The sequence below is a fragment of the Myodes glareolus genome, chromosome 4 (assembly GCF_982192425.1).
Source record: "Myodes glareolus chromosome 4, mMyoGla1.1, whole genome shotgun sequence".
Classification (NCBI taxonomy): domain Eukaryota; kingdom Metazoa; phylum Chordata; class Mammalia; order Rodentia; family Cricetidae; genus Myodes; species Myodes glareolus.
Window position 1 is genome coordinate 59,371,485 of NC_142029.1, and position 25,584 is coordinate 59,397,068.

The 25,584-nt window shown below is 36.7% G+C and overlaps 1 protein-coding gene across 3 annotated transcripts in view; it reads left to right on the forward strand.

Moving 5' to 3' along the window:
• Stag1 (STAG1 cohesin complex component) overlaps window positions 1-25,584 on the forward strand; it is a 329,217-nt gene that overhangs the window by 78,341 nt on the left and 225,292 nt on the right. For 2 of the 3 annotated variants that reach the window (XM_085689622.2, XM_085689621.2), the window contains exon 3: window positions 8,293-8,395. The exons of the other annotated variant lie outside the window; for it this stretch is intronic. In XM_085689622.2, coding sequence (XP_085545748.2) covers window positions 8,293-8,395 — 103 coding nt within the window. The remainder of the gene's footprint in view (window positions 1-8,292; window positions 8,396-25,584) is intronic. 3 annotated transcript variants of the gene reach the window in all.

The following is a 25,584-nucleotide window of genomic DNA, read 5'->3' on the forward strand; positions in this document are numbered from 1 at the left end:
CTTTAATCCATGGTGATCTGACAAGATACAGTTGGTTACTAATATTTTTTTGTATTTGTGGAAGTTTGCTTTGTTACCGAGTATGTGGTCAATTTTCGAGAAGGTTCCATGAGCTGCAGAGAAGAAGGTATATTCTTTCCTATTTGGGTGGAATGTTCTGTAGATGTCTGTTAAGTCCATTTGATTCAATACCTCCAATAATTCTCTTATTTCTCTGTTAGGTTTCTGTCTGATTGACCTGCCCATTGGTGAGAGAGGTGTGTTGAAGTCTCCTACTGTTAGTGTGTGTGGTTTGATGACTGCCTTGAGTTCTAGAAGTGTTTCTTTTACATAAGTGGGTGCCTATATATTAGGGGCATAGATATTCAGGATTAAGACTTCCGCCTGATGAATTGTTCCTGTTATGAGTATGAAATGTCCATCTCCATCTCTTCTGATTGATTTTAGTTTGAAGTCAATTTTGTTAGATATTAGAATGGCCACACCCGCTTGTTTCTTAGGTCCGTTTGCTTGGAAAACCTTTTCCCAACCCTTTACTCTGAGTAGGTGTTTGTCTTTGTGGTTGAGGTGTGTTTCTTGTAAACAGCAGAATGTTGGATCCTGTTTTCTTATCCAGTCTCTAAGTCTGTGCCTTTTTATAGGTGAATTGAGTCCATTGATATTAAGTGATATTAATAACCAGTGGTTGTTGACTCCGGATAGTTTCCTTTTTTGGGGGGGTTAGTTGAGTGTGTGTTTCCCTTCTTTGAGTTGTGGTTGTGAAAAGTCGCTAGATGTCTGAGTTATTGTAGGCAGTATTGGCAATGTTGGATTCCTTGGGTTGTGGTTTTCCTTTAATACTTTCTGTAAGGGTGGATTTGTGGCTACATATTGTTTAAATTTGTTTTTATCCTGGAATATTTTGTTTTATCCGTTGATAGTGAACGATAGCTTGGCTGGGTATAGTAGTCTGGGCTTGCATCCATGGTCTCTTAGTTTCTGCAGTACCTCTATCCTGGGCCTTCTGGCTTTCATGGTTTCCATAGAGAAGTCTGGTTTAAGTCTGATAGTTTTACCTTTATAAGTTACTTGACCTTTTTTCTTTCCAGCTTTTAATATTCTTTCTTTAACCTGAATGTTTTGTGTTTTGATTATTATATGGCGAGGGGATGTCTTTTTTTTGTTTTGTTTTGTTTTTTTGATCCAGTCTCTTCCTCTCTGAATGGAACTCCTCAGCACTGAAGTAGGGATAGTTAGTATTCTAAGGACACAGGAGACAGAAGGGTGACCTTGGTTGCAGGGTAGGGTCAAGCGAAACTCAGAAGATCCTGCAGCATAAGCTGAGGGGGGAGGCTGTGCTCTCTTCCGGGACATTCTGCCCAGGATAGCCCAGACTCAGCCTTCTGGATGGAACTCCTCAGCACTGAAATAAGGACTGCTGATAATCCAAGGACACAGGAGACAGAAGGGCGACAGTGGGGGCAGGGAGAGTCCTGTGGAACACTGAAGACCCTGCCACAGAGGCTGAGGGGGGGCTGTACTCTCTTCCAGGACAGTCCGCCCCCGGCTAGCATCCACTTACCTCTCTGGATAGAACTCTTCAGCATTGAAATAGGGACAGCTGGTATTCCAAGGACATAGGAGACAAAAGGGCGACAGTGGGGGCCAAATACCATGTATTGTGTTAGAAGTTTGGAATATATTCATATACTCAAGACTTTAAAATTGAAACACACACATATGTTGTTTATAACATGCTGAAATCTCTCTCTCTCTCTCTCTCTGTATTTATTGTGTATACACACATAGAAAATATTTTAGTAGAATTTGATTTTTTTTTCTTTTGGTTTTCTTGAGACAGGGTTTCTCTGCGTAACAGCTTTGGGTGTCTTGTAACTCACTCTGTAGACCAGGCTGACTTTGAACTCATGGAGATCCACCTGCCTTTGCCTCCCAAGTGCTGGGGTTAAAGGTGTGCACCACCATCGCCTGGCAAAAGATTATTTTCTTTTTAGCTTTCTGTTTTTTTAATGTGTATAAGTTTTACTTTCATGTATGTATGTGTACCTGCATGCTTGGTGCCTGTGGAAGCCCATAGAATGTAGATCCCTTCAAACTGGAGATACAGGCATTTGTTACCTAATATGTAGGTACTCATAACTCAAACTTTATGAGTCCTATGCAATAACAAGTGTTCTTGATTTCTCAATCGTCTTTCTAGCCACTGTAGTAGGTTATTAATCAGCTGGTTGTGCTAAAAGTTCAGGAGTTAGACCGAAGAGTTGAGGTGAGGAAAGTTCAGGTTTTTCTCATGTTAAGTCTTTTTCCCTTTTTGTTATTAAAAATTTATTTTACATGCTAATAATAAGTGTGCATATAAAATGAAGTGCACTTGCTGTTAACAGTAGTTTTGATTTCTCAAACTGACTGCAGTTGACAGTATTATTAATCACTTCATACTTACCGATAATTTATTTTGTCATTAGACTGTATTATTCTAACACAAATTAATTTTACTAATAGCTTAATTACTATATGATGGAACTGGATTTTTCCTGTAGTTTTCTTGGAGCATTCTCTGATGTCAAAAACTTTTAGCTAGTTTGTCTAAGATAAATATCAAGTATTTGCGTTTCAGTATCCTCTCTTTGAAATACAAGAATTCAAGTTCAGTTTGAAATTCAGCTGACTCTACCATATATTAGATCTGTGACTATGAATCATTTTATCACGCAATACACACATTTATAAAACTCAGACACTAATATGTTTTATTCTTTTTTATGCATGTGTTTTGGCAAAACTTATACTAAAAACATCCTTAGTCATCAGGGAAATGCAAATCAAAATGACGCTGAGATGCCATCTTATAACTGTCAAAATGACTAAGAGTAAAAATATTGATGACAGCTTATGTTGGAGAGGATGTGGAGTAAGGAGAACTTTCCCACTGCTAGTGGAAATGCAAACTTGTACATCCACTTTGGAAATTGGTATAGTGGTTTCTTAGAAAATTGGGAATCAATCTACCTCAAGAACCAGCTATACCAATTTTAGTCGTATACCCAAAGGATGCTTAATCATTCCACATAGACACTTGCTCAACTATGTTCATAGCATCATCAAATATGTTCATATTCATAATAGCCAAAACCTGGAAACAACCTAGATGTCCCTCAAGAATGGATAAAGAAAATGTGGTATATTACCCAGTGGAGTACTTCTCAACTATACAAAATAATGATGTCATGAAATATGCAGGCAAATGTATGGAACTCGAAGAAAAGTCATTTTGAGTGAGGTAACACAGACCCAGAAAGACAAACATGGTATGCACTCACTCATAGGTGGTTATTTGAAGTAAAAGATAGGATAGCCAACTTACATTGTACATCCCAGAGAGAGGCTAGGTAACAAGAAGGTCCCAAAGTGGGATGCATGGATTTCCCTGGAAAGGGGAAGTAGAAGAGATCTCCTGGGTTAACTGTGGGGGTGGGCGGGGTTTGGAGGGATGGACAGATGGCAACTAGAGGGAGTGGGTTGGTGGGCTTTGGTGTGGAAGGTTTGGAGGCAAGATGGAGGGGGACAGTAACAAAAGAGATGCCTTGATGGGTGTCATTTTGGTGTTAGGGAGAAACCTGGTGCCAGGGACGCTCACCCCCCAGGAGCCCACAAGGATGACCTCCCCCCAACTAAGAGTCCTAGAAATGATGTGAGAGGGTGCCGGAACTGGCAGATTGGTGACCTTCATAATTGCTATCAGAGTTACTCTCTCTAGTAACTGATGGGAGCAGAGGCAGAGATCCACAGACTATTAACGGTGTGGTGCTGTCTTGTATCAGAAAGGGAGGAGGGATTGTACTAGCTAGGGGATCATGATGGGAGTCCCCACAGAGACAGCTGACCTGAATTTGTGTGAACTCATGAACGCTGAACCAACACAGGGAGCCTGCATGGGTCTGACCTAGGCCTTCTACATGTGTGTGACAATCATGAGGCTTGGTCTCTTAGTAAGGCTTCTAATAGTGAAAACAGGACCTCTCCCTGGCCCTTAGCTGACTTTTGGTAACCTGTTTCCCAGACTGGATTACCTACTTGGTCCTGCTTAGATATAAGGGCGGGAGCTTGAACCTGCCTCAATTTAATGTGCCTTTATTTGTGCAAGGAAGGCCTGTCCCTTTCTGGATGGAGATGGATGGGAAGTGGGGAGATGGGAAAGGGGAGGAAATGGGAGGAGAGGAAGAAGGGAAACTGGTTGGTATGTAAAACAAATGAAAAGAAATGTTATTTAAATAAAAAGAAACATAGACTACAGTAGTATATGCTAAACAACTTGAGAGTGGTATGTACCATAATGAAGAGTAAAACAGTAAGTTTTATTTTTTGGAGCAAATCAGAATAACTAGATCAAGGATGGACAAAAAAACTGCTGATACTTCAGATTTTTAAAAGAATACCCCCCAATCCCAAACAATAAGATTACCTGTAGAGAGGTCTTTCAGGACCTGACTTTGCTTTGCTCAGTAGTTACAGACATCTAAAGGTTGCTAGAGGAGAGGGTTCCCGAGACCCTCTCTCTTCCTGTAGGATTTACAGGCAGTTAACCTTTGCTAGGGAGATGTTCTTTTTGTCCTGAGTGGTATAGCTGCCTATACAACTGTCCATGCTCCTATAATTCTGATTAAATTATTGTTTCACCAAAAAGTAAAAATATTCTTTAAACATAGTTGTTTGTTCATTTATTCATTGTCTATGTCCAGATCTATCCTGTGGCACCAGAGTGTAGTAGTAGACATGAAGATGTAGAATTCTAAAAAGTTACTATGTGGTCTTTTTAGAAAAAGCTTTCTGACCCCCTGATTATTCTTTTTTGTTTATTTGTTTGTTCGTTTTTGTTTTTCGAGACAGGGTTTCTCTGTAGCTTTGGAGCCTGTCCTGGAACTCACTCTGTAGACCAGGCTGGCCTCGAACTCACAGAGATCTGCCTGTCTCTGCCTCCTGAGTGCTGGGATTAAAGGCGTGCGCCATCACCGCCAGGCTCCCCTGATTATTCTTTTTTTTCCCCTGATTATTCTTTACAACAGCGTTATATTTGAAATATATCTGGCGTATTTCAAATACCAGGTTTCCTTTGAATATTTGTAAGTAGTGGTGAGCTATGTGATTTGAGAATGATGCTCATAATAGTACATAGACTGGTGTGCAATGTGGTGTGAGAATGGTACTAGTAGTGTGTATTTATTGGTGTAATTGAAAATGGTACTAGGAGTAGTGTGTGTAGACTGGTATGCAATGTGATTGAGAATGGTACTAGCAATAGTGTGTGTAGACTGGTGTGCAATGTAATGTGAGAATGGTACTAGCAGTAGTGTGTGTAGACTGGTGTGCAATGTAATGTGAGAATGGTACTAGTAGTGTGTATTTATTGGTGTAATTGAAAATGGTACTAGGAGTAGTGTGTGTAGACTGGTATGCAATGTGATTGAGAATGGTACTAGCAATAGTGTGTGTAGACTGGTGTGCAATGTGATTGAGAATGGTACTAGCAGTAGTGTGTGTAGACTGGTGTGCAATGTAATGTGAGAATGGTACTAGCAGTAATGCATAGACTGTTGTGCCCTGGGAATGTATAGAACAGCTTGCACAGGGGAGAGCATAAAGACAGGGAGACAAAATGAGGGGTTTTTTTTTTGTTTCCTTTTTTTAAAATCATGATAATAATGGAACAGATGTGAGACTACTATTTTTATTTTTCTCTCGAATCCCTCCAGATCCTTCCCCATCCCTATCTACCCACATTCATGTTTTTTTTCTAGCGAGAGACTGTTATACTGAAATTTTGTTTGTAGGAGATAAAATAGAGTAATATTAATTTATGAATTTGAATAGATAAGATAATTCTGAAGATGCTAAATTTTATAATTTTATATGCATTGCTGAAAATAGCTTGATTAATGTTATTTCTATGAACATAGATCTAGAAGAAAGTCTAATTTGGTGAATTTGATGTGGCTTTTAAAGAAGTATTTTAAAGCATTTAGGTCAATTTAAAGAAGCATTTTCATTCATGCAAGTTAATAATCTTGAATAAAAGATCTGGGATATGGTCAGGTGTTCTGTTAAGGTATTAAAATTATTTATATAGAAGCTGCACATTATGTGTAAGATCTCCAAAGGAATGTAATGCAGTAAAAATGGCAGAATAACACACATTGAGAATTGAACTTTAAGGAAGGGATCGATACAAAGAGGGAACCAAGACTAAGAAGAAGCAAATGGAGAAGTTTTTTTTTAGTTGGACTTAATATTGGTTGTGTATTCTTCCTGTTAATTTCTTTTCAGTTTTCTATAGATTTTAAAAAGTGTTGTTGATAGAATTTAGTGCTGTGTTGATTGGTCAGAATCAGAGCCTAGAATATTAATGTATTTTGTAAGCCAGTTTAGTACAATACAGCCAATATAAGATTAAATTATGTAAACTTAAAATCAAGTAAATCAATGTTTGGGATGATGGCGTAGAGGTTAAGTACACGTATTCACAGGCAAGAGTACTATGAGGTAAACACACATATTAGTATATCACACACGTAAAAAAAGTAAATGAAATAAATCTCATTAAGATAGAATATTCAAAATTCATTATTTTGCAATTTAAACATTTACTGTTTTCTTGAGGTTGTTATTTCTCATGTGGTATAAATGAATGTTCTTTATTTCATTATTTGGAAATAGTTGAAATGGTGTGCTGTTTATCATTTTCTAGTGATGGCATGTTGGTAGTTTCAAATTGGTTACAGGGAGAATATTTATACAAGAAAACAAACAAATACTGCACAGTGATTTCGGTTGTTAATTGTACATTTAGGAGAATGATAATAAATTGTTAATAATGTGGATTAAACTTAAAGGTGCTTCAGATAGTCAATTATAATAGTTTTCAAAGTTAGAAATACTCTTTCAGTATTGAAAATTATCTGATTCAAGAAAAAAATCACTTACATCATTGGCTACCAAATAAATTTCCAACAGGTGTCTCTTTCTTTGCATTAATCCTATTCATTAAAAAGACTACTAATAGAGTTTGACAGAAATAGTTATTTTGTGATGGCTGCATGGAATTTACAATGACGTGGATTGTATTTTTAATTATTGTTCATCATTTTTGTGCAATGGATCTTTCAGATCTTTATGTAGTCCTGGTAATCTTGGAACTTGCTCTGGAGCACAGGAAGGCCTTGAATTCACAAAGATACATCTGCCTCTGCCTTCTGTGTTCTGGAATTAAATGTGTGTGCCACCACCACCCAGCTTCAGATGCTTTGTTTTCCTCTTTTAAACATAATTTATATAGATTCTTTGGAAATTTCACATTACACCTCCCCATCACACTCACCTCCCATGCCCACCCTATCCACACTTCACTCTTGTATTGTCCCCCCCAAGCAGAATTAAAAACACAAACAAAAATATTAATTAAAATAAAATAACAAAAATAAAACAAACAAAAAAACCACTTCACTCCCCCACCCTTCCTGTCTTTCCCGCCTCTCCATCACCTTTTCATCTGTCTTAGTGTCTTTGGGAACTGCTGTATATCATTCAGTATATTCTTTTGTTCAGATAGCTTTATTTACACAGATGTTTATTGTATAATGAGTTGTTGGTCTGATTTAAGGGCTCTGACTTCTGGCACACCATCAGTGTACTCTGGACCCTCATTGAAACTTCTCTTGCTGTTGTCCACGTCATGGAAATCCTTTGACTATGGTTTCATAGGACCAGTCCCTTCATGTGCCTATAGATGGTGTAGATGTTGGGATGAACCAGCTCAAAGCCTGGACGTGTGCCTGGATGGTAGCTGAGTTGGTTAGTCAGGGTCACTGATATCATCCTCTTCAGGCAAGGGGTGGAGCCAGCTCTCCATGTCAACCATGGGTGTTGATGCTATTCTCCTTTCCATGCTATTTTTTTTAAAAGAGTCACGTGTTTACTACTATACTGCCTTCCATTATTTTATAAATTTTCTCTCAAGCCATTTTTAATCTTGAAGAACTAGTCTTGCAATTATATTTATATTTTATAGAACAACTGTCATTTCTACGTTACTTTATTCCTTTTTATTTTGGAGATAAATTTTATTTGGTGCCATGTAATATTAGATGAGGGGTGTATGTATTTTTGTTTACTGGAGATTCTGAAAGTAGAAATATTAACTTCTGCTTGTTAGTGATCCTAGGTAAGGGAAGTCATAGAACTGAACTGCATTGCATTTATTTATTAATTTGTTCACTATAACAATCTGGCATTTTCTAGGGATGCAACTAATGAAACTACTGCCCATTCTGATGCTGGCAGCGAACTTGAAGAAACAGAGATCAAAGGAAAACGAAAAAGGGGTCGTCCTGGCCGGCCTCCAGTATGTATTATATTTGTCTTTGTGCTTCAATGCTTTCCCATAAATAACCTTGATCTGAGTTGTTTGTCAGTTTTTGTATTAGTGCTGTTAATATTTTATGGTTTTTATTCCAGTAACACAACTGAGATTTTTGGGAACTTTTCTTTGGCTTTAACAGTGTCAGAGAAGGGAAATTTGTCACACCTTTGCACAGAGGAAATGCTGAATGAAGTTCAGTTAAGACACACTGCTCTTCTCACTCAGCTTGTTTTTTTCTTGTAGCTCCTAAACGTGCATTTTGGTAGTAATATTTTAAAGCTTGAGACATGTTTTAATAAATAGTCTTAACAATTCATGAGTTGAAAGTTTAGAAGAGTTCAAGGTAGCCTTACGTTGAGGGATATCTTTACAAATTATGGGAGTTTTAGTTAACCATTGTGAGCGTAATGAACTTTGAGAGATAGTAACAATATATCAGGATGTTAAGATTTACTGGTGTCATTTATCTATGATCTGGTTTGATATTGTATTAATGGTTTATGTCTTATGAAAGATCTTATGAAGAATCTTAGCTTTCTTTTTAGAAGACATATTTTCATTACTGAGCTTCAAAGATTATTCAGTGTGACTAGTCTTGTTTTATTTCTCCACCTTTTTCTCCTTTTATGATACTTTTTAAGGTCAGTCTAGACATTATTCCTTCTGTAACTATTTCAGTTGGTGTGTCTTTGTATTTAAACAAGTTAGCCTATCTTCTTATCTCACAGTCAGCATAGAAATATTATATCTATCTATCTATATATAGACTATCCACCTATCCATCCATACATCCACCCACCCACCCACCCACCCACCCACCTACCTATCTACCTATAATCATCAATAGGAATGAACCTTTCTCCCTACCAAAAACAAGCCATCACTGTGTAGCATTACTTACCATCTAGGTGTTATGTAAGTTGCTTTGCTTTTGTCATATTTCAGATGTCAGTGCTGAGGATAATGGGGTAACATAAGTTATAAGAGCTAATAAGTAGCCAGAGCTAAGGGCCAATCAGTTTATAACCTTATGGAGTCCTGTGTGTGATTTTCTTTGGGCTTGCCCGGCTTTGGGGTACTGGGCAGGACAGAAACCCCAACAAGCCAGCCCTCATGTTACAGGTCTTTTTTAGTGAGAATGACTTTTTGAATGTAATTGTATCTCTTTTACCAGAATTATTATTTTAGGGCCAACCTTAAAACAAAACTCAGGAGTATTCTTCAATTTGACTGTGTACTGGCTTCTACTTGCCTGTATATTTTTTGACGTATGGCTTTTATTTAAAGGGTAAAAATTGTGGAGAAAGACATGCATTGTAATCTTTATAATTTTTGTTCACTTGAAGAAATGTTTATGCCTATAGCTTTCCTTACACATTTTGGGGAGAGTGAAAGAATCTTGTAATTAGTGTGAGCCTGTTTCTCTGGCTACCATATGAGTATTCTGAGAATGTAGGCAGGTTGCCTTGCCTCTCTGGGATTCATGGAAATTTGTTTTCCTATTAAAATGTTTAAGATTAAAGACTGCTTGTATTATTTTTCTTCAAGATAATTAGTGTGAAAATATTATTTTAATTTTGATATGTATACAGCTAAACTTCTGCAGTATGTTTTTTGCTTAAAAGTTTTGTATATCTAAATGATTAATTTTTTTCTGTGCCAAATGTAATTGGATTTTTCTTAGAAATGCTGCTGTCCAATCTAGTAGGTAAATAATACATATTTATACTGTGGTCGTCAGAATGATCCTATTTGAATTATATCAAAGATAATATTTTCAGGAATGATAAAACATTTTCTATTAACCATCTCTTGTGTGATCTCAAATTTTTGGTTAATCCACTTTTTAAAAACTATTTTATTCATTACCTTTTCCATGATTTCTGTTGTCTTTTTTGTTGTTTAATTTATAAATATATGTTGTGTATATGTATGTGTGTGCATACATGGGTGTGCTCTTTTATGTATATGTATAAACATATCTGTGTGAGTCAGAGGTCAACTTGTAGGAGTCATTTCTTTGCTCTACTGTGTGAGTTCCAGGAATGAAAATCAGAAGTAAGGCTTAAAAGCAAGTCTTTTATTTTGTTTTTGTTTTTTTTTTTACCCAGACTTCTTTCCTACCCGTTTTATTTCTTTTTGAAAAATCTTAATTGATTATATAACATATTTATGGGGATAAAATGTGATATTTTTCTTTTCATATGTGCATGCGATTTGTGGACATTTGTGAATGAACATGTTTCATTGTATGTTGGTGCTTGTTTTTTGCATGTGTATCTGTGTGGTACATGTGTATGCCGAAATTCACATCTAGAGTCTTCTACTATATTCATTGATGCCGGGTCTTTCCATTGAACCTAGAGTGCGCGTGCGTGCGTGCGTGCGTGTGTGCGTGTGCGTGTGTGTGTGTGTGTGTGTAGAGACTGGACTGGCTAGTCCTCTTGTTATCTCAGCTTTCTGAGGATGGAATAGAGACAGCCACCCACTATTACATGGGTTCTGAGGATCAGATTCTGGTCCTCACACCTACCAGGCAAGATTTTCCACTGAGCCCGAAAGTGTGTTTGATACATATAAACAATATAGAATGATTAAATCAGAATTGTTAGTGTTACTGCCTTATTATTGATGACTCCATTTAAACTGTCTATGTGTATTATATATTTTAGAAATTTTCTACAATAAGTGGTTTCCATATGAAAATACCAATGTGTCTTTAGTGTTAGTTATTCCTCCTATCTTTTTCCTTGCTCTTTTATCTCCCTCTCCTTTAAACCTTTCCTGTACCATTATTTCTCTTTAATACTTTATATCACTTTGTTCCATCTCCCTCCCTTGAGCACATCCCCAATTCTGCCTGACATCTACTAATTTCCTGACTTCTATGAATGTTCTAGATGTAACACAACGTGATGATTCAAGACTAGCATCTGAAAATGAGAGAAAATACATACTTATCCTTCTGGGTCAGGGTCACCTTACTCAGAATGATAATTTTCACCTCCATCTATAATTTCATTTTTCTTAACATCTGAATAATATTCCATTGTTTAAGTACACCTTCTTTTCATTATTTACACATCAGCTGATGGCTGTTTTTCTTTTCAGGTATTGTTGGTATAGCATCAATAAACATGGATGAGCAGATTTTTTTAGTAGGATATAGAGTCGTTTGATTATATGCCTAACAGTTGTATAAATAGATCATGTTATAGAATCTGTTTCTAGCTTTTTGAGGGACCTTCATACTGACATCTGTTGGCTGTACCAGTTTGCCTTATGGTCATTAATAAATAAGTGTTTCTTTTCCTTCACATCGTTTCCAGCATTTGCCAGCATTTGTATTTTGATTTTTAGCCATTCTTATTAGGGTAAGATAAAATCTGAAGATAATTTTAATTTACATTTTAACCTGATAGCTAGTGAACCTAAGACATATTTTTAAACATTTCTCAGCTAATTGTATTTATCTTTTGAGAACTCATGTTTAGTTCTCTTTCCCACTTTCTAAAAATTTATTTTTAATTATGCGTTCCTGTGTAAGCACATTAATGTGGATGCTCGCAGAGGCCAGAGGTGTTAATTCCCTGGAGCTAGAGTTATAGACTAAACAATATGATGTTGGGAACTGAACTCAGATCCTCTTAAAGACAGTACTTGTTCTTAACCACAGAGTCATCTATCCAGTCCTTCCACATCCCTCTTTTGATATTGGGTTTTTGTTTTCTTGATATTTGAAGTTTTTAGTTCTTTGTATGTTGTAGATCTTAACTCTGTCAGATGTATAGCTGGCAAGGATTTTTATTCATTTTGTAGGCTGCCTCTTCACTTGGATGATGGTGTCCTTTGCTGCATAGAAGCTTTTTAGTTTCATGAGGTCCTGTTTATTAATAATTTACCTATGCAATTGGAATTCTGTTCAGAAAGCTCTTTTCTGTTCCAGTGAGTTCAAGCATATTCTCTTTGTCTTCTTTGAGGTTTTGGGCATGAGGTCTTACCTTAATACCTGGTTGGATTCATGCATGGTGAGAGGATTTTTGAATCTATATATTTATTTATTAGAAATATTGTCCTATTACCTTTGTTGCTGATTCTTTGTCTGGCTTTAGTATTAGAGTGATACTGACTTTGTAAAAAATGGTTTTCACTTTTTATTTTGTGGAATAATTTTAAGAAGTATTAGTGTTCTTCTTTTGAAGGTCTTGTAGAATTCTTATCTGAATCCAACTATCCTCTGGCTTTTTTTAGTTGAGAAATTATTAATTGCAGTTTCTATATCCTTGGATATTATGGGTCTAAAGTTTTACTTCATCTTGATTTACATTCACCATTTCTTTTGGATTTTACAGTTTTATGAAATAAAGATTTTAGAAACAAATTATAGTTAGGATTCTATGAATTTCCTCAGTGTCTGTTGTAACTATTTTTACTAGTTTGTATCCTCTCTTTTTTTTTGGTTAATTTGACTAAAGATTTGTTATTCTACTTAATCTTTTCAGTGAGCAAACTATTTTTTAAATTGCATCTTTGTATTTTTTGTTTTTATTTTGTTGTTTTTAGACCTTATTTTAATTATCTCTTCATTCATTTGAGTTATGGTCTCACTGTGTTGTCCTGACTAGCCTGACACTCACAGAGAACCATCTGTCTCTGCTTCCTCTGTGCTGTGATTAAGGGTTCATCTACCACACCAAGCCCTACCTACCCCTTTTGGGTGTTTTTTTGCTCTTGTTTTTACAAGACCTCTAGGTGCATTATTAATTTATTATTTGATTTCTCACAAAAATATTTTTAATGTAGACATTTAATGCTATGTACTTTCTTCATTGTGTCCCATAGATTTTAGTATTTTCTGTTTTTTTATGTTCTAGAACCTTTAAATTTTTCTTCTTGAATTTATCCTTGAACACATTCATTAGCATCTTGTTTAGTTCTAATGAGTGTGCACTTCCTGTATTATCTATTCCTCTTAATATCCAGCTTTATTCCATTGTAGTATCATAGAATGCATAATATGATTCTAATTTTTGTATATGTTGAGTCTTTCTCTGAGTCCTAATGTTTGATCAGTTTTGAAGGAATTTCTACAGGCTCTTGGGTCCATACATGTGTGTTAGAATATGGTCCAAGAATGGAGTCCTATGAGGAAAATTCTGAGTGCTTGTGTGAGAAATTTTCATGAGAAAAAAAACATTGGACAAGAGTCTTACGACCTCAGTTTCTTCAAAACACTGAATTCTTGTTGGAAGGTCTTTTCATGCTCCTCCTAGATGTAACAGATAAGAATGCGTTTACTTCAGCTGTTATCCATATGCCTCTATGGAAGAAAAACATGTTTTTACCACATGTGGCTTGTTCTTTATTCCTATGACTCTTCTTAACACTCAGAGTATAAATTGTCTTATGCTCTGAATAGTTTGTTATTGCTTGAGACTTTAGTCTGCCTCATTATTTCCCAAGTTTCACATGCTCCAGAGTGGCAAATATGCATGTATTAATTATTAGTATTGCTTTCTTGAAGTTTTATCTGATTATTTTCACTTACAGATTTTGTAAGTGCATGATATGTTGTGCTTTTGTGTGTGGTGTGTGTACTTGATGAGTTTGCAGATATATTTGTGGAGTTGAAGGATGGGGCGGAAAATGAATGAATATGAAGCCCAGGTTAAGTTGCGTATCTTTCCTTTGTTTTCCACCTTTATATTTTTGAGACAGGGTCTCTCTCTGAAACCTGAAACTCAGTGATTTAGCTAAATTGGTTGGCTAGTGAGTTTCAGAGTTCTACCTTTATGTACTTTCCTAGCCTTGGGGCTACAGGCACTTGTGCCATTTTATGTAACCTTTTACTAGATTGCTGGGCATCTAAACTCTCCTCACGTGTACATGGCAGGTGTCTCACCAATAAAGCTATCTTTCCAGCTCCTATTTTTATGTTTTGAGACAGTCTCATGAAACCTAGGCAGGTCTGGAGTTCCTGGCTCTTCCTCCCTCTGCCTCCCAAGTGCTGGAATAACAAGCATATAACAACTATTCCTGGCTGCTTGATTTCCCCCCCCCCCCCCCCCACACACCTATAGTTCCTTCTTAGTATATGTAAATGTTGCTGGATTTTGTATATTAATTTTTGATTTAGTTGTAATTTTGTATGTTGATTTATATTTATAGTGTCTTGTCTTTTTCTTGAGTTTTGGCAGTCCTATCAGGTCTGTGGTATAGTTCTTAGTTTTTTTGCTTTATATATCCTGTGTGTGTATGTGTGTATGTGTGTGTATGTGTGTGTGTGTGTGTGTGTGTGTGTATAAAAACATATATACATAGAGAACAGTAATAACATACACACACAAACATACATACATACATACATTATTGTTGTCTGTGGTTTCTGTCCTGCGCGGTTCCCAAAGAAATCACACAGAGGTCTATATTAGTTATAAACAGATTGGCTTATTTAGCTCAGACTTCTTATTAACTCTTATAACTTATATTAGCCCATTATTCTTATCTATGTTAGCCACATGGCTTGATACCTTTTTCGGTGGGGCAGGCCACATCTTCCTTCTTCTATGTCTGGGCAGGACTGCAGAGGGAGCTTCCCTCTTCCCAGAATTCTCTTGCTCTCATTGCCCCACCTCTACTTCCTGTCTGGTTGACCCGCCTGTACTTTCTGCCTGGCTACTGGCCTATCAGTGTTTATTTAAAATGTAATCAACAGACTACAGAATTGTCCCTCACCATATTATATTACTTGCTAATGGCTAAATTTCTTTCTTTTATTTATTTGCATCTTTTTTTCCCCCTTTCTTGGTTGCTCTGACTGACTTGTAGTATTGTGTTGAACAAACCTAGTATAAATTTAGCATATGTGTCTAATGTAGATTTAGAGAAAGTACTTTAAACTTTTCCACATTCATTATGATATTAACTGTTTGTTTGTCTTAATATGTCCTTTATGTATAGCAAGATAATTTTTATCAGAAAATTCATAGTTTTAACAAATGATTTATAGCTAACTATTTAAATGGTCCTCTGGTTTTTCTCCTTTGTTTTCTTGATAATGTGTCAAGTTTACTGATTAGCATTTATCTTGCTTATACTGGGAAGTAATAATTTTTTCTGTCTTGTGGGATTCATTTGTTAGTATATATTTGACAATTTTGCTTTCTTATTTGTCAGAAATATTGGTCTATAGTCTTCATAATCCTGTTCTTTTTCCTCTTCCTCCTCTTTCTCTTAAAACTCTTTGTTTCATTGTGCTGTAATAGTAATTTTAAAGCTGGATGGTGGCACACGCCCCTAATCTAAGCACTCGGGAAGCAGAGGCAGGTGCATCTCTGTTAATTTGAGCCTGGTCTGGTCTACAGAGCGAGTTCTAGAACAAGCTTCAAAGCTACTGAGAGACCCTGTCTCTAAATCCCCCCCCCCCCCAAAAAAAAGAGAGAGATAGAGAGTAATGACTTTCAGGATTGTGTACATTTGGAATTATTTTAGCAGAATTAGCATTATGTCTCTTTAAATATTTACCAGTGAAGCCGTTTGGCCCTGAACATTTTCTTTGTTAAAAGATTTTCTAATTTTTATTTTGTTAATTTTATTTGGGTTTGGGTTTGTCTTTATTCTTTTCTTTTTGATTTTTTTTACTAGTTTGTTTTATTTATTTATTTATCTATCTATCTATTTATTTATTTATTTATTTATTTTTGGCTGTTGTTGTTCCTGGGTTTTTCTGTGTAGCCCTGGTTACCCTGGATTGCTCTGTGAACCAGGCTGTCCTTGAACTCAGCAATAACTCTACCTTTGTCCTTCTGCCACCACCACCTGGTACAGTACATTTATTTACTTTTTTATTTTAGTTTCCTTCTTTTCGGCGGGGGGGGGGGGGGGAGCGGCGCAAATTCTCATGCAGTTCAGGGTGGTCTTGACCTTACTACGTAATTGAGTTGATTTTGAACTCCTAATCTTTCTGCCTCCATCTCCTAAGTACTGTGATTATGGCAGAGTTTTTTGTACTGCCTGGTCCCGCAGCTGTTCAGTCCCAAAGAAATACACAGAGGTTTACATTAATTATAAACTGATTGGCCTATTAGCTCAGAATTTCTTATTAATGAATTCTTACATCTTACATTAACCCATAATTCTTGACTGTGTTAGCCTCATAGCTCAGAATTTCTTATTAACAAATTCTTACATCTTACATTAACCCATAATTCTTGACTGTGTTAGCCTCATGGGTTTGGTACCTTTTATCAGGTAGACATTTTCATCTTGCTTCCTCCTGTGCCTGCAGACTACTGAGCCCTTTGTCTGTCCAGAATTCTTGCATTATGGTTGCTTGCCTATACTTCCTGCCTGGCTATTGGCCAATTACCCGTACAAGTGACAAATCTTTACAGAGTACAAGACCATTGTCCCATTGCACTTACCCCTCCCTTTTTTCCAAAAGAAGAACTCTTAATCTAATCTCCTTTGTTCAGCATTTTTCCTGCCCATTATCCATAACAACTTGTAACCAACACTCTAAACAAAGAAGAACATCCATAATCCATTTTATGGGAATGTGGGCATAGTTTTCTAGGCTACTTTCTGTTGATTGGGGGTGCTGATAATCTTATGGGAACCTAAAGACATTTTAGGATTATGGCCAAGTCCTGACAGAAATATTCTGTAAGGCTTGATCATCTCGGCCAGCAGTCTTGAGGCTGTTTTGAATGTAGAACAGAGGTCCTCTGAAATGTTGGATTATCTGGGTCATTCACTTCTATCCGATATTTTTCAGGGAGTGTCTTTCTTGATCAAACCTAATTTTTCTTAACTCGGAAAGAATCCACAGCCTCTCATTTCTTGTGGAACCAAAAGCAAAACCTCTTCTCCAAAGTAATATATCTTTTGGACTTAAATTTTGAAGTCAAGGCATTTTCAAAATATATATTGGATTAATGCAACAGCATTTATAATCAAATATCTTTTAGCTGCTGTTGTTCTCAGTCATCAAACAATTCAAAGACAACACAATAACCTACAGTATTGCTCTGTATATTTTCCATCTTTACGTAGCTTTATTTTAAACTCTTATTTCTTTTTCTTTTTTCTTTTTGTCCTGGAAGTCACTCTGTAGACCAGGCTGTCCTTGAACTCACAGCGATTCGCCTGCCTCTGCCTCTCAAGTGCTGGGATTAAAGGTGTGTGCCACCATACCCAACTACCTCCCCCCATGTTTTCAAGCAATTTATCCTTTTTTTCTTCCAAACCTACATACATTTTTAAACACACTGTAAACTGTTTAGAGCTTTTTTTTTTTTAAATCTGAATCTATCTTTACTGTTTATCTTTTTTTCCTGATGGTATGAGTTTTTAATTTGCTAAGAAATATGGCTATGATTAAAGCCATGGCTTTCACCACTGGATCAACACCATTCCTTAGCTTTTTGAGAATCTAGCTTCATGGCGGAGGTACTCGCGGGAGTCATGTTTATTGCCAGAACTCTATGGCGTTTCAGGGTCCCAACCACCACCAAGAAGCACGTTGTTGGCTGTTCATAAACATCATTTAACTGTTTTGTGGTGGGGCCTCTTAAAAAAAACTGCAGTGTTTTTGCAGCTAAGGCTGAGTCAGGAAGCCTCTTAAATGAAACACACTTGCCTCTAGCAAGTAGAGCCCACCTTTGAAAATGCTGCTACCTAGAAGCCATGCTTAACTCTTGTTCTTTTGTGTTTAGAAATACTTCCTAAATTCTCCTGGGTTTTAAGTGCATTCATTGCCCCATGTTGGACGCCATTTGTTGACAGAGGTTTCTGTCCCTCATGGACAATCAGCATTTTATTAAACCAGTACAAGAGACAAATCTTTACAAAGTAAAAGACAATTGTGTCACAGCTTATGAGCTTGTGCCATCAGGCGATATTCAATCATATTAATTTTTACTGGTCTGTTGAAGTTTTTATTTCTCTGATTTGATCTTGCTATATCTTATATTTCCAGCCATTTATCCAACTTTTTGAAAGCAGGTAGTACTTTTTGTGAGGACTATGATTGTTAATAAATTCTTAGGTATTATTTTAGGAACCTTATCATATAATTTGTATAAATGCTGTTTTTCCAAAACTATTTTCATTAGGATATTTTAAATTTATAATAGTCCTACTTAATTTTTATTATTATGTCTTTGTTAATAATTATAGGTATAGTCAGAATTATTGTGTATACTTTTATTTCACTTGCAATAAAATGAATCCTCCATTCAAGTGAGTTACACAAAAATTATTTTCAGTTACATTAAAAAGTGTTATGTTTACAGTATATAATAATAATATAGTTAAATATGTCCATACTTGAAAACATTATTATGCCAGTGGTCACTTGAGTCTTTGGTGATTGCTTTTGATTGAGGAAGTCTTTGCTTTTGTGTTGCTGCCAACTGACTAATTAGGGTGGTAGCTGCTAACCAAAAGAGTGCTTACAGTAATTTCTGAAGTTGACAAAGATGTTTATCACGTCTATTAAGTTTTGTGTATGACTTCTCTGTATATTTTAAATTTCTATTTATCATTATTACTCCTAAATTAGATTTCTTTCTTCACAGTTTATATCTTTGTGGGTGATATGTGTGTGTGTGAGTGAGAGGGGGGGGAGGAAGGGGGGTCTGTGTGTGGCCATGGCAAACGTGAAAATTAGAGGAAAATATTGTGGACTCAGTTTTGTCATTTTACTGTTATGTGGGCTCTTGGAATTATATCCAGGTATCAAGGTGCTTTTACCTACTGAGTATTTTGCTTTCCCAGTGTGTAGCAACTTTACTGAGTGTTGATTCTATTTCTAGAAACTTCTTTCTGTGCTTATCTTTAAGAAGCAAGCCACCATCCATTAACTTTTTTTGTGGAATTATAGTAATTCAGACTTTTAGACTTTGCTTGTTATTTATACCATATATGTCTTATTTTTAATTCTAATTATCCTCTCTGCCTCATATGTGTTATTTTCTCCATTGTAGTTTTTAAGTCCTCAAAGTCATTATTGGCCACTGGCTTTTTTTAACTTTATATTTCTACTTATCTTGATACTCCCATTTCCTAACATAAATGACAAATGTTCTTTACAATGTGTAGGTGTTTAGTGTACTTTTTCTAGATCAGAATCACTGTCTGGTAGTTTTGCCTCAGTATTTCTTAAATTGAAAGATTCAGAAGCTAAAATAGTTCCTGACTCATAGGTTACTCAATGAATATTACTTTAGTAGGCACGGAATTAATCTCATTATACATCTCCATCCTAGCTCTAAGATGAGCAGTTAATTGTCAGCGAGCAGTACTAATTCGGAAGGAATCTTTCACTGCCCTCTGAACAGTAGATCTGAATCGTGGACATAAGATACTCAGTAAACCAGATTGTAAACAGATACGCTGTCAGTCGTGTATTGCTCTATTTATAGAACACAGGCAGAGTCAATTTAGTATAATTTTGACGAGCCTCAAGATTTTCAGAATGGTAATTGCGCATTGACTTTAGCTTAAAGTCATCATTTGTATCAGCCCTTGACAAGACAGTCAATCTTTCCTTTAGCCTCTGAAAGCGGACATCCTTTATAGCTATGAAAAGTTCCTGATGACATTTTGTTCCCATATGAAGCTGTTTAATCTACAATACAAATTTATTATGCATTGACTGAGGGTTGGTTCAGTGTTTAAATCAGTAGACACACAAGCATGAGGACTCGGGGTTATTTTCTGAAAATATGTTAATGCCAGGTGAGCTTGGTAGCCTGCTTGTAATTTCAGTTCTAGAAGACAGAGATAGAATGTCCCTAGCTGCAGGCTGGCTGTAGCCCTATCTGCAGCTTCTATGTTAGATTGAGAGAGACCCTGCTTCAGTGACTATGTAGAAGAAGAATTTAGGATTTTAAGATGAAAAGAAAGAAATGCTGCTTGGTAGGACTAGGTTTATTTCAGAGTAAACAGAATAACACTGTCATCTGAGAAGATGAAGGCACAGACTTCTTTTACAGGTTAGGGCTGTCGTGTTGGGAAGGGACCTGAGCCCTATTTCAGTTAAGTAGTCTTACTGGTTAAACAAGAATGTGCAGGAATGGTATGAGTAGTGTCAGGAAATTAACTTTGGGGAATTGAAATTGTTAGTCACAGGGAAGGGGGTTGCCACAGGGAGCCTGGGTATTTTGACTGAAATTGTGTTGCCCTTGGGCTTGAAGAATACCTATGTACGTTTTCTTATGAGTACAATTCTCCAAATATCAAGGCTTTATGCATATACACACTAAAAGGCCTCTACATGCATATTGCCCCCCATGAAACACGAATATATATACATCACATACGCAGAAATGTTAAAAGGAAATAAAATTACATTGTTTAGTCTTCTTTGATTATTTTGGTTAGATATTTTAGATAACTTTAAAAAGTTTCTCATTAGCACCACTTCAACTTTGTGCTTTTTTTGTTGTGGGATGATCTCTCTCTCTCTCTCTCTGTCTGTCTCTCTCTCTCTCTGTCTGTCTCTCTCTCTCTCTGTCTGTCTCTCTCTCTCTCTCTGTGTGTGTGTGTGTGTGTGTGTGTGTGTGTGTGTGTATTTTGCGTGGGGGGTAGATTCGTGTGTGTGTGTGCAGGTATATATGTGTTCACACTTAAGGTGAATACTTGAGATGATCAGGTGTGGTTCCTCAGGTAACTGGTTTTTCAGTCAAGGTCTGTGATTTGCCCTAGAACTTGTTGATTAAGCTAGATGGGTGGCCAGCAAACCCCAGTGATCTTCCCACTCCCACCTCCCTATTCTTGAGACAAGCTCACACTACCACCCTTAGCTTTTAACATTTATTTATGTATTTTTAAAGCAGAAGGTTTTAGGCTCAAACTCATATCTTCAATAGGCAAGCACTTTACAAATGGAAAGATTTCCCCAGCTTGTAATTAACACCTTTCCTTAAACCTCCTCAGCCAGTCTGTTAGATTCAAACTCATTTACTGCTCTTTACTCCTCAGGCATTTACAGAGAGTTGCAGCCTTATAATGAATCAAGCTTTGTACTAAGAGACCGTTGTTGCTGCTTTAGTTTGTCTCACCTACTAAATCTTTGTCCATCACCAATGCCATTGTACTTTTTTTAAAAAAATTGTATATTTATTTCATCAGCACTTTCAACTTCTTCAAGAACATATACTTTGCATCAAAACTTGATTGAACTCTTTGGTTCAAGAGGTCTTTTTGCCTTTCTCAACTTATTGCATATCTTTTATCACATACAGTCATTTGACTTTTAATTTGGGTGAGATGATGAACACCTTTAATCTGAGCACCCAGGAGGCAGATCTTAACGTTCAGGTACAACCTGGATTATGTAGTGATTTCCAGATTGACTGTAGCTGCACAGTGAAACCTTGCCTTAAAAAGATAAAAAGAAACAGATACAATCCCATGTCATCTATAAAGAAAAACAAACCTTTTGATTTTAAATAAGGGACTTGGGCTTCTTAAATACCGAGCTGTTATTGTGGGATTGTTTATAGACTCAATTTTAGTATGCAGCTCAGGAAATATGAAAGTCTAGAGAGAAAAGGGATAACGTGCAGTATTGGAGCTGTCAGGGCATAGCAAACATTTAGCAACATTGCCATTTTGTGTGTATGGAGTTCATATTACCTAAAATAATAGCAGTATCAGTAGCAAATGTCGTTACAGTCAACATAATAATAAAAATTAAAATGTTTTGAAATAATTGTATTTTTAGTATGTGTTTAAGATGTTTCGTGTTAAGTAAGTTTATAGTATTGGAAAATAATACCAATATGCTTTCTCAAATCACAGCTGCCACATTCTTATGTGGTATCAGAAATGGAATAAAATTCCCATCATCTCTAAATAGACACATGATATGGTGTAATGATTATAACATTGTGATTTGACTGATAATGTCATTTCTGACTATAACCATCATTTTTTTGGTGATCTGTATGCAGTAGGACTTAAACTGACGTTCCTGTACATTTGTCTCAGGAAACTAAACCTCAGCTTTTCGCTTGGAGTAGAGATTCGTATACAGTTGTCTATGCAATTCTTTATTTTTTTTATAGACCACAGAGCTTCTTCATAAATGAAATTCCTAAGCTTATCTCCTGCTTAACACTTTTGTACAGGGTTAACTTTCCTCTACAGTTTCCCAGGAACTAAGAATTCCACCCTTCGCTTGCTGTTTCAGCTAGTAACTAGTCGCTTAGCAAATCTATAAAAATGATTTTGCAGATTTTTTTCATTGCTTATAACCTATAAGCTCTCATTATGCTTTTGTCACATTTATGAGGCTTGTTTCTTATTTCTGGGTGCCTTTACAGAATGTTCCCAGAGTTTTGTTGGTTATATTTTGTACCCAGTATATCTACATAGCCTACACTCTTCCCTATTTTAATTATTGCGCATGTCATTCATTTTCATTGATACATTCCCTAAGGGTGGCATTTACTGTTACAAATCCTCGTGTGTGTGTGTGTGTGTGTGTGTGTGTGTGTGTGTTGATGTATATTGTTTTTCTATCCTTTATGTTACTGTCATCTAACATAGTGTAGTCATCTCTTTGTGTCTCCTGTAGATACCTATTCTAATACGTTCCAGGGCTAATGGATCCCTGAATGCTTGACTTTTTTTTATTGTAAAGTGGTACAATTTTTGCATTTTTCCTCCTGAATATTTAGTCAGATTCATGGATCATAAAACTTAGTGCAGTGTAACTGGCATTTAGATAGATATCACAGTGCTTTGTTATTGAACAGTGGAAGGAAATGATAGCTCTGTCTCTGTGTGTCTGTGTGTTCAGTATAGGTTTTTTGTTTTTGTTTTTGGTTTTTTGAGACAGGGTTTTATTGTAGAGCCCTTGCTAGCCTGGCACTCACTATGTAAACAAAGATGGTTTTGAACTTTCAGAGAGCCCACCTGCCTCTGCCTCCTAAGTGCTGGGATTAAAGGTTTGAGCCACCATGCTGGGCTGCCAATTTACTTCTAATACTCTATTTACTGTGTCTGTTTTTTAAATGAAGATCATGGTGTGTCTCAGGGTTTCTATTGCTATGAAAATACACCATGACCATAACAATTCTTATAAAGGAAAACATTCAAAGTGGTGACAGTTTCAGTGGTTCAGTTCAGTTCCTTAGCATCATGGCGGGGAGGCATGGTGCTGGAGAAGTAGCTGAGACTCCTGCGTCTTTCAGGCATCAGGAAATTCTCTGAAAGTCACAGTGAGGGAAGCTTGAATAAAGACATCAAAGCCTGTCCCCACAGTGACACAGTTTCTTCAACAAGGCCACACCTCTTAATAGTGCCATTCTCTATGAGGTTTTAGGGGCAGTTGCATTTAAACTACCACATTCCCACTCCCTGGACCCCCTAAACTTGTAACAATATCATAATGCAAAATGTATTTAGTCCAACTTCAAAAGTCCTCATAGTCTGTCACAGTCACAACAGTGTTTAAAAGTTCAAAGTCTCTTCTGAGATTCATGCAATCCCTTAGCTGTATTTCGTGTAAAATCAAAACAAAACAAAAAAAAACCAGATCACATAACTTCTAATATATAATGAATGACACAAGATATAATGCAGGGAAGGGAGCATAGTGAGGAAATACTGGCCAAAGCAAGACTAACAACCAGCCCGTAAATTCCAAACTCTGCATCTCCATGCCTGATTTCAAAATGCTCTTTAGATCTCCAATTCCTTTCAGCTTTGCTGACAGTGAAACACTTTTTTTCTCTTGGGCTGGTTTTATTCTGTGTTAGCAATTTTCCTTGGCCAATATCCCATGGCTCAGGTATCTGTAACATTTTCGAGTCTAAGGCAATCCAGGCTTCAACTTCACAGCTTCACACAAATGACTTTTCTGGGCCTCCATTCAGGAATACCTCGGACACATTCTTGGCCTCAACAGTTTTCTTAGATAAAGGGGCAAATTCCATAACCCATTTCCTTTATCCTTAACTCTAAAGCCAGAACCATGTGGCCTAAGCTTCCAAGTTCTGCTGCTTACCGGGGCTGGTACTTGGTACCCTCATTCAATTATATCTTCACCAGCTTTCTGTCCTTTACTGCCTAAACCTGACTATCCTAAAAGTGAATCTATTGTCTAGGCTGCCCTCAAACTCAGCTCTGCCAACCTCTGTCTTCCCAGTGTTGGAATTAAAGGTGTGCACCACCACACCGGACTCTTAAGCTTTTTTTTTCCCTTTCCCTTTCCCTTTCCCTTTCCCTTTCCCTTTTCCTTTCCTTTTTCCTCCCCTCCCCCCTCCTCTCCCCTCCCCACACAGACACATATTAAATAAATTCAAAATATTTTTTTAAAACATTGAGGATGGTTAAACTTTTCAGTTGTAGTTAGTCAGGAGGTTGGACACAGACACAAGTTTGATGAGGCTATTTATGTATTATTTTACAAAAATGCTTTTTAAGTTAAAAAATTTTACCAGCAAAACCCAGCTTAAATGAGTTATCGTTAAGAGCTATTGCTGCTGTTGTCAATGTGGCAGCAGCTGCTGTCAGTTTTGTCAGTGTTCAGCTGCTGCAGCTCTGGTTACCACTCTCTAGACTGCACGTCTGCCACTATCAGGGCCTCACAGTTTCTATGGCTCCTCTTCTCCCACCAATAAGCCATAAGGATGGCAGTAGAGTTTCCTTGGATGTGCCATTGTTATGTCCTTTTTGAGGTTCTGCTTTTGGTTTTGCCTTGGTTGTCATGGCTCAGCCTTTTGTATTTGACAGCGTAGTCTATTCTGTGATCACTACTGTTTCCTTTTATTTATTCCTAGCTAGCAGAGAAAGTTAACAAAACTTTGTTTTTTGGGGAGCCTAATGTTGTAATCAAGGGAGAGTCAGCCAAAGAAGTGTCTCCCAACCAGCTCATTGGATGTGCCATGTGGCGTGCATATATAATAAGAAGTGGGGAATCTACAGTAATTACAGTAGGCCTTCATGTAACTGTAAAATTACATTTACATCATTCAGTGTACTGTAACCTTTTGTACCTTCACAATGGTCTTTCTGCTAGGCCACTAGAGTAAGTATTACTGCTCTGGATAGAGTAGAAAAGACTGCAGTGTCATCTAGAGTTTTCTGTGACTTGTAGTGACAGAAAGTCCAGTGTCAACTGAAATGATAATGTCAGAGACTACACCTTTAGGATA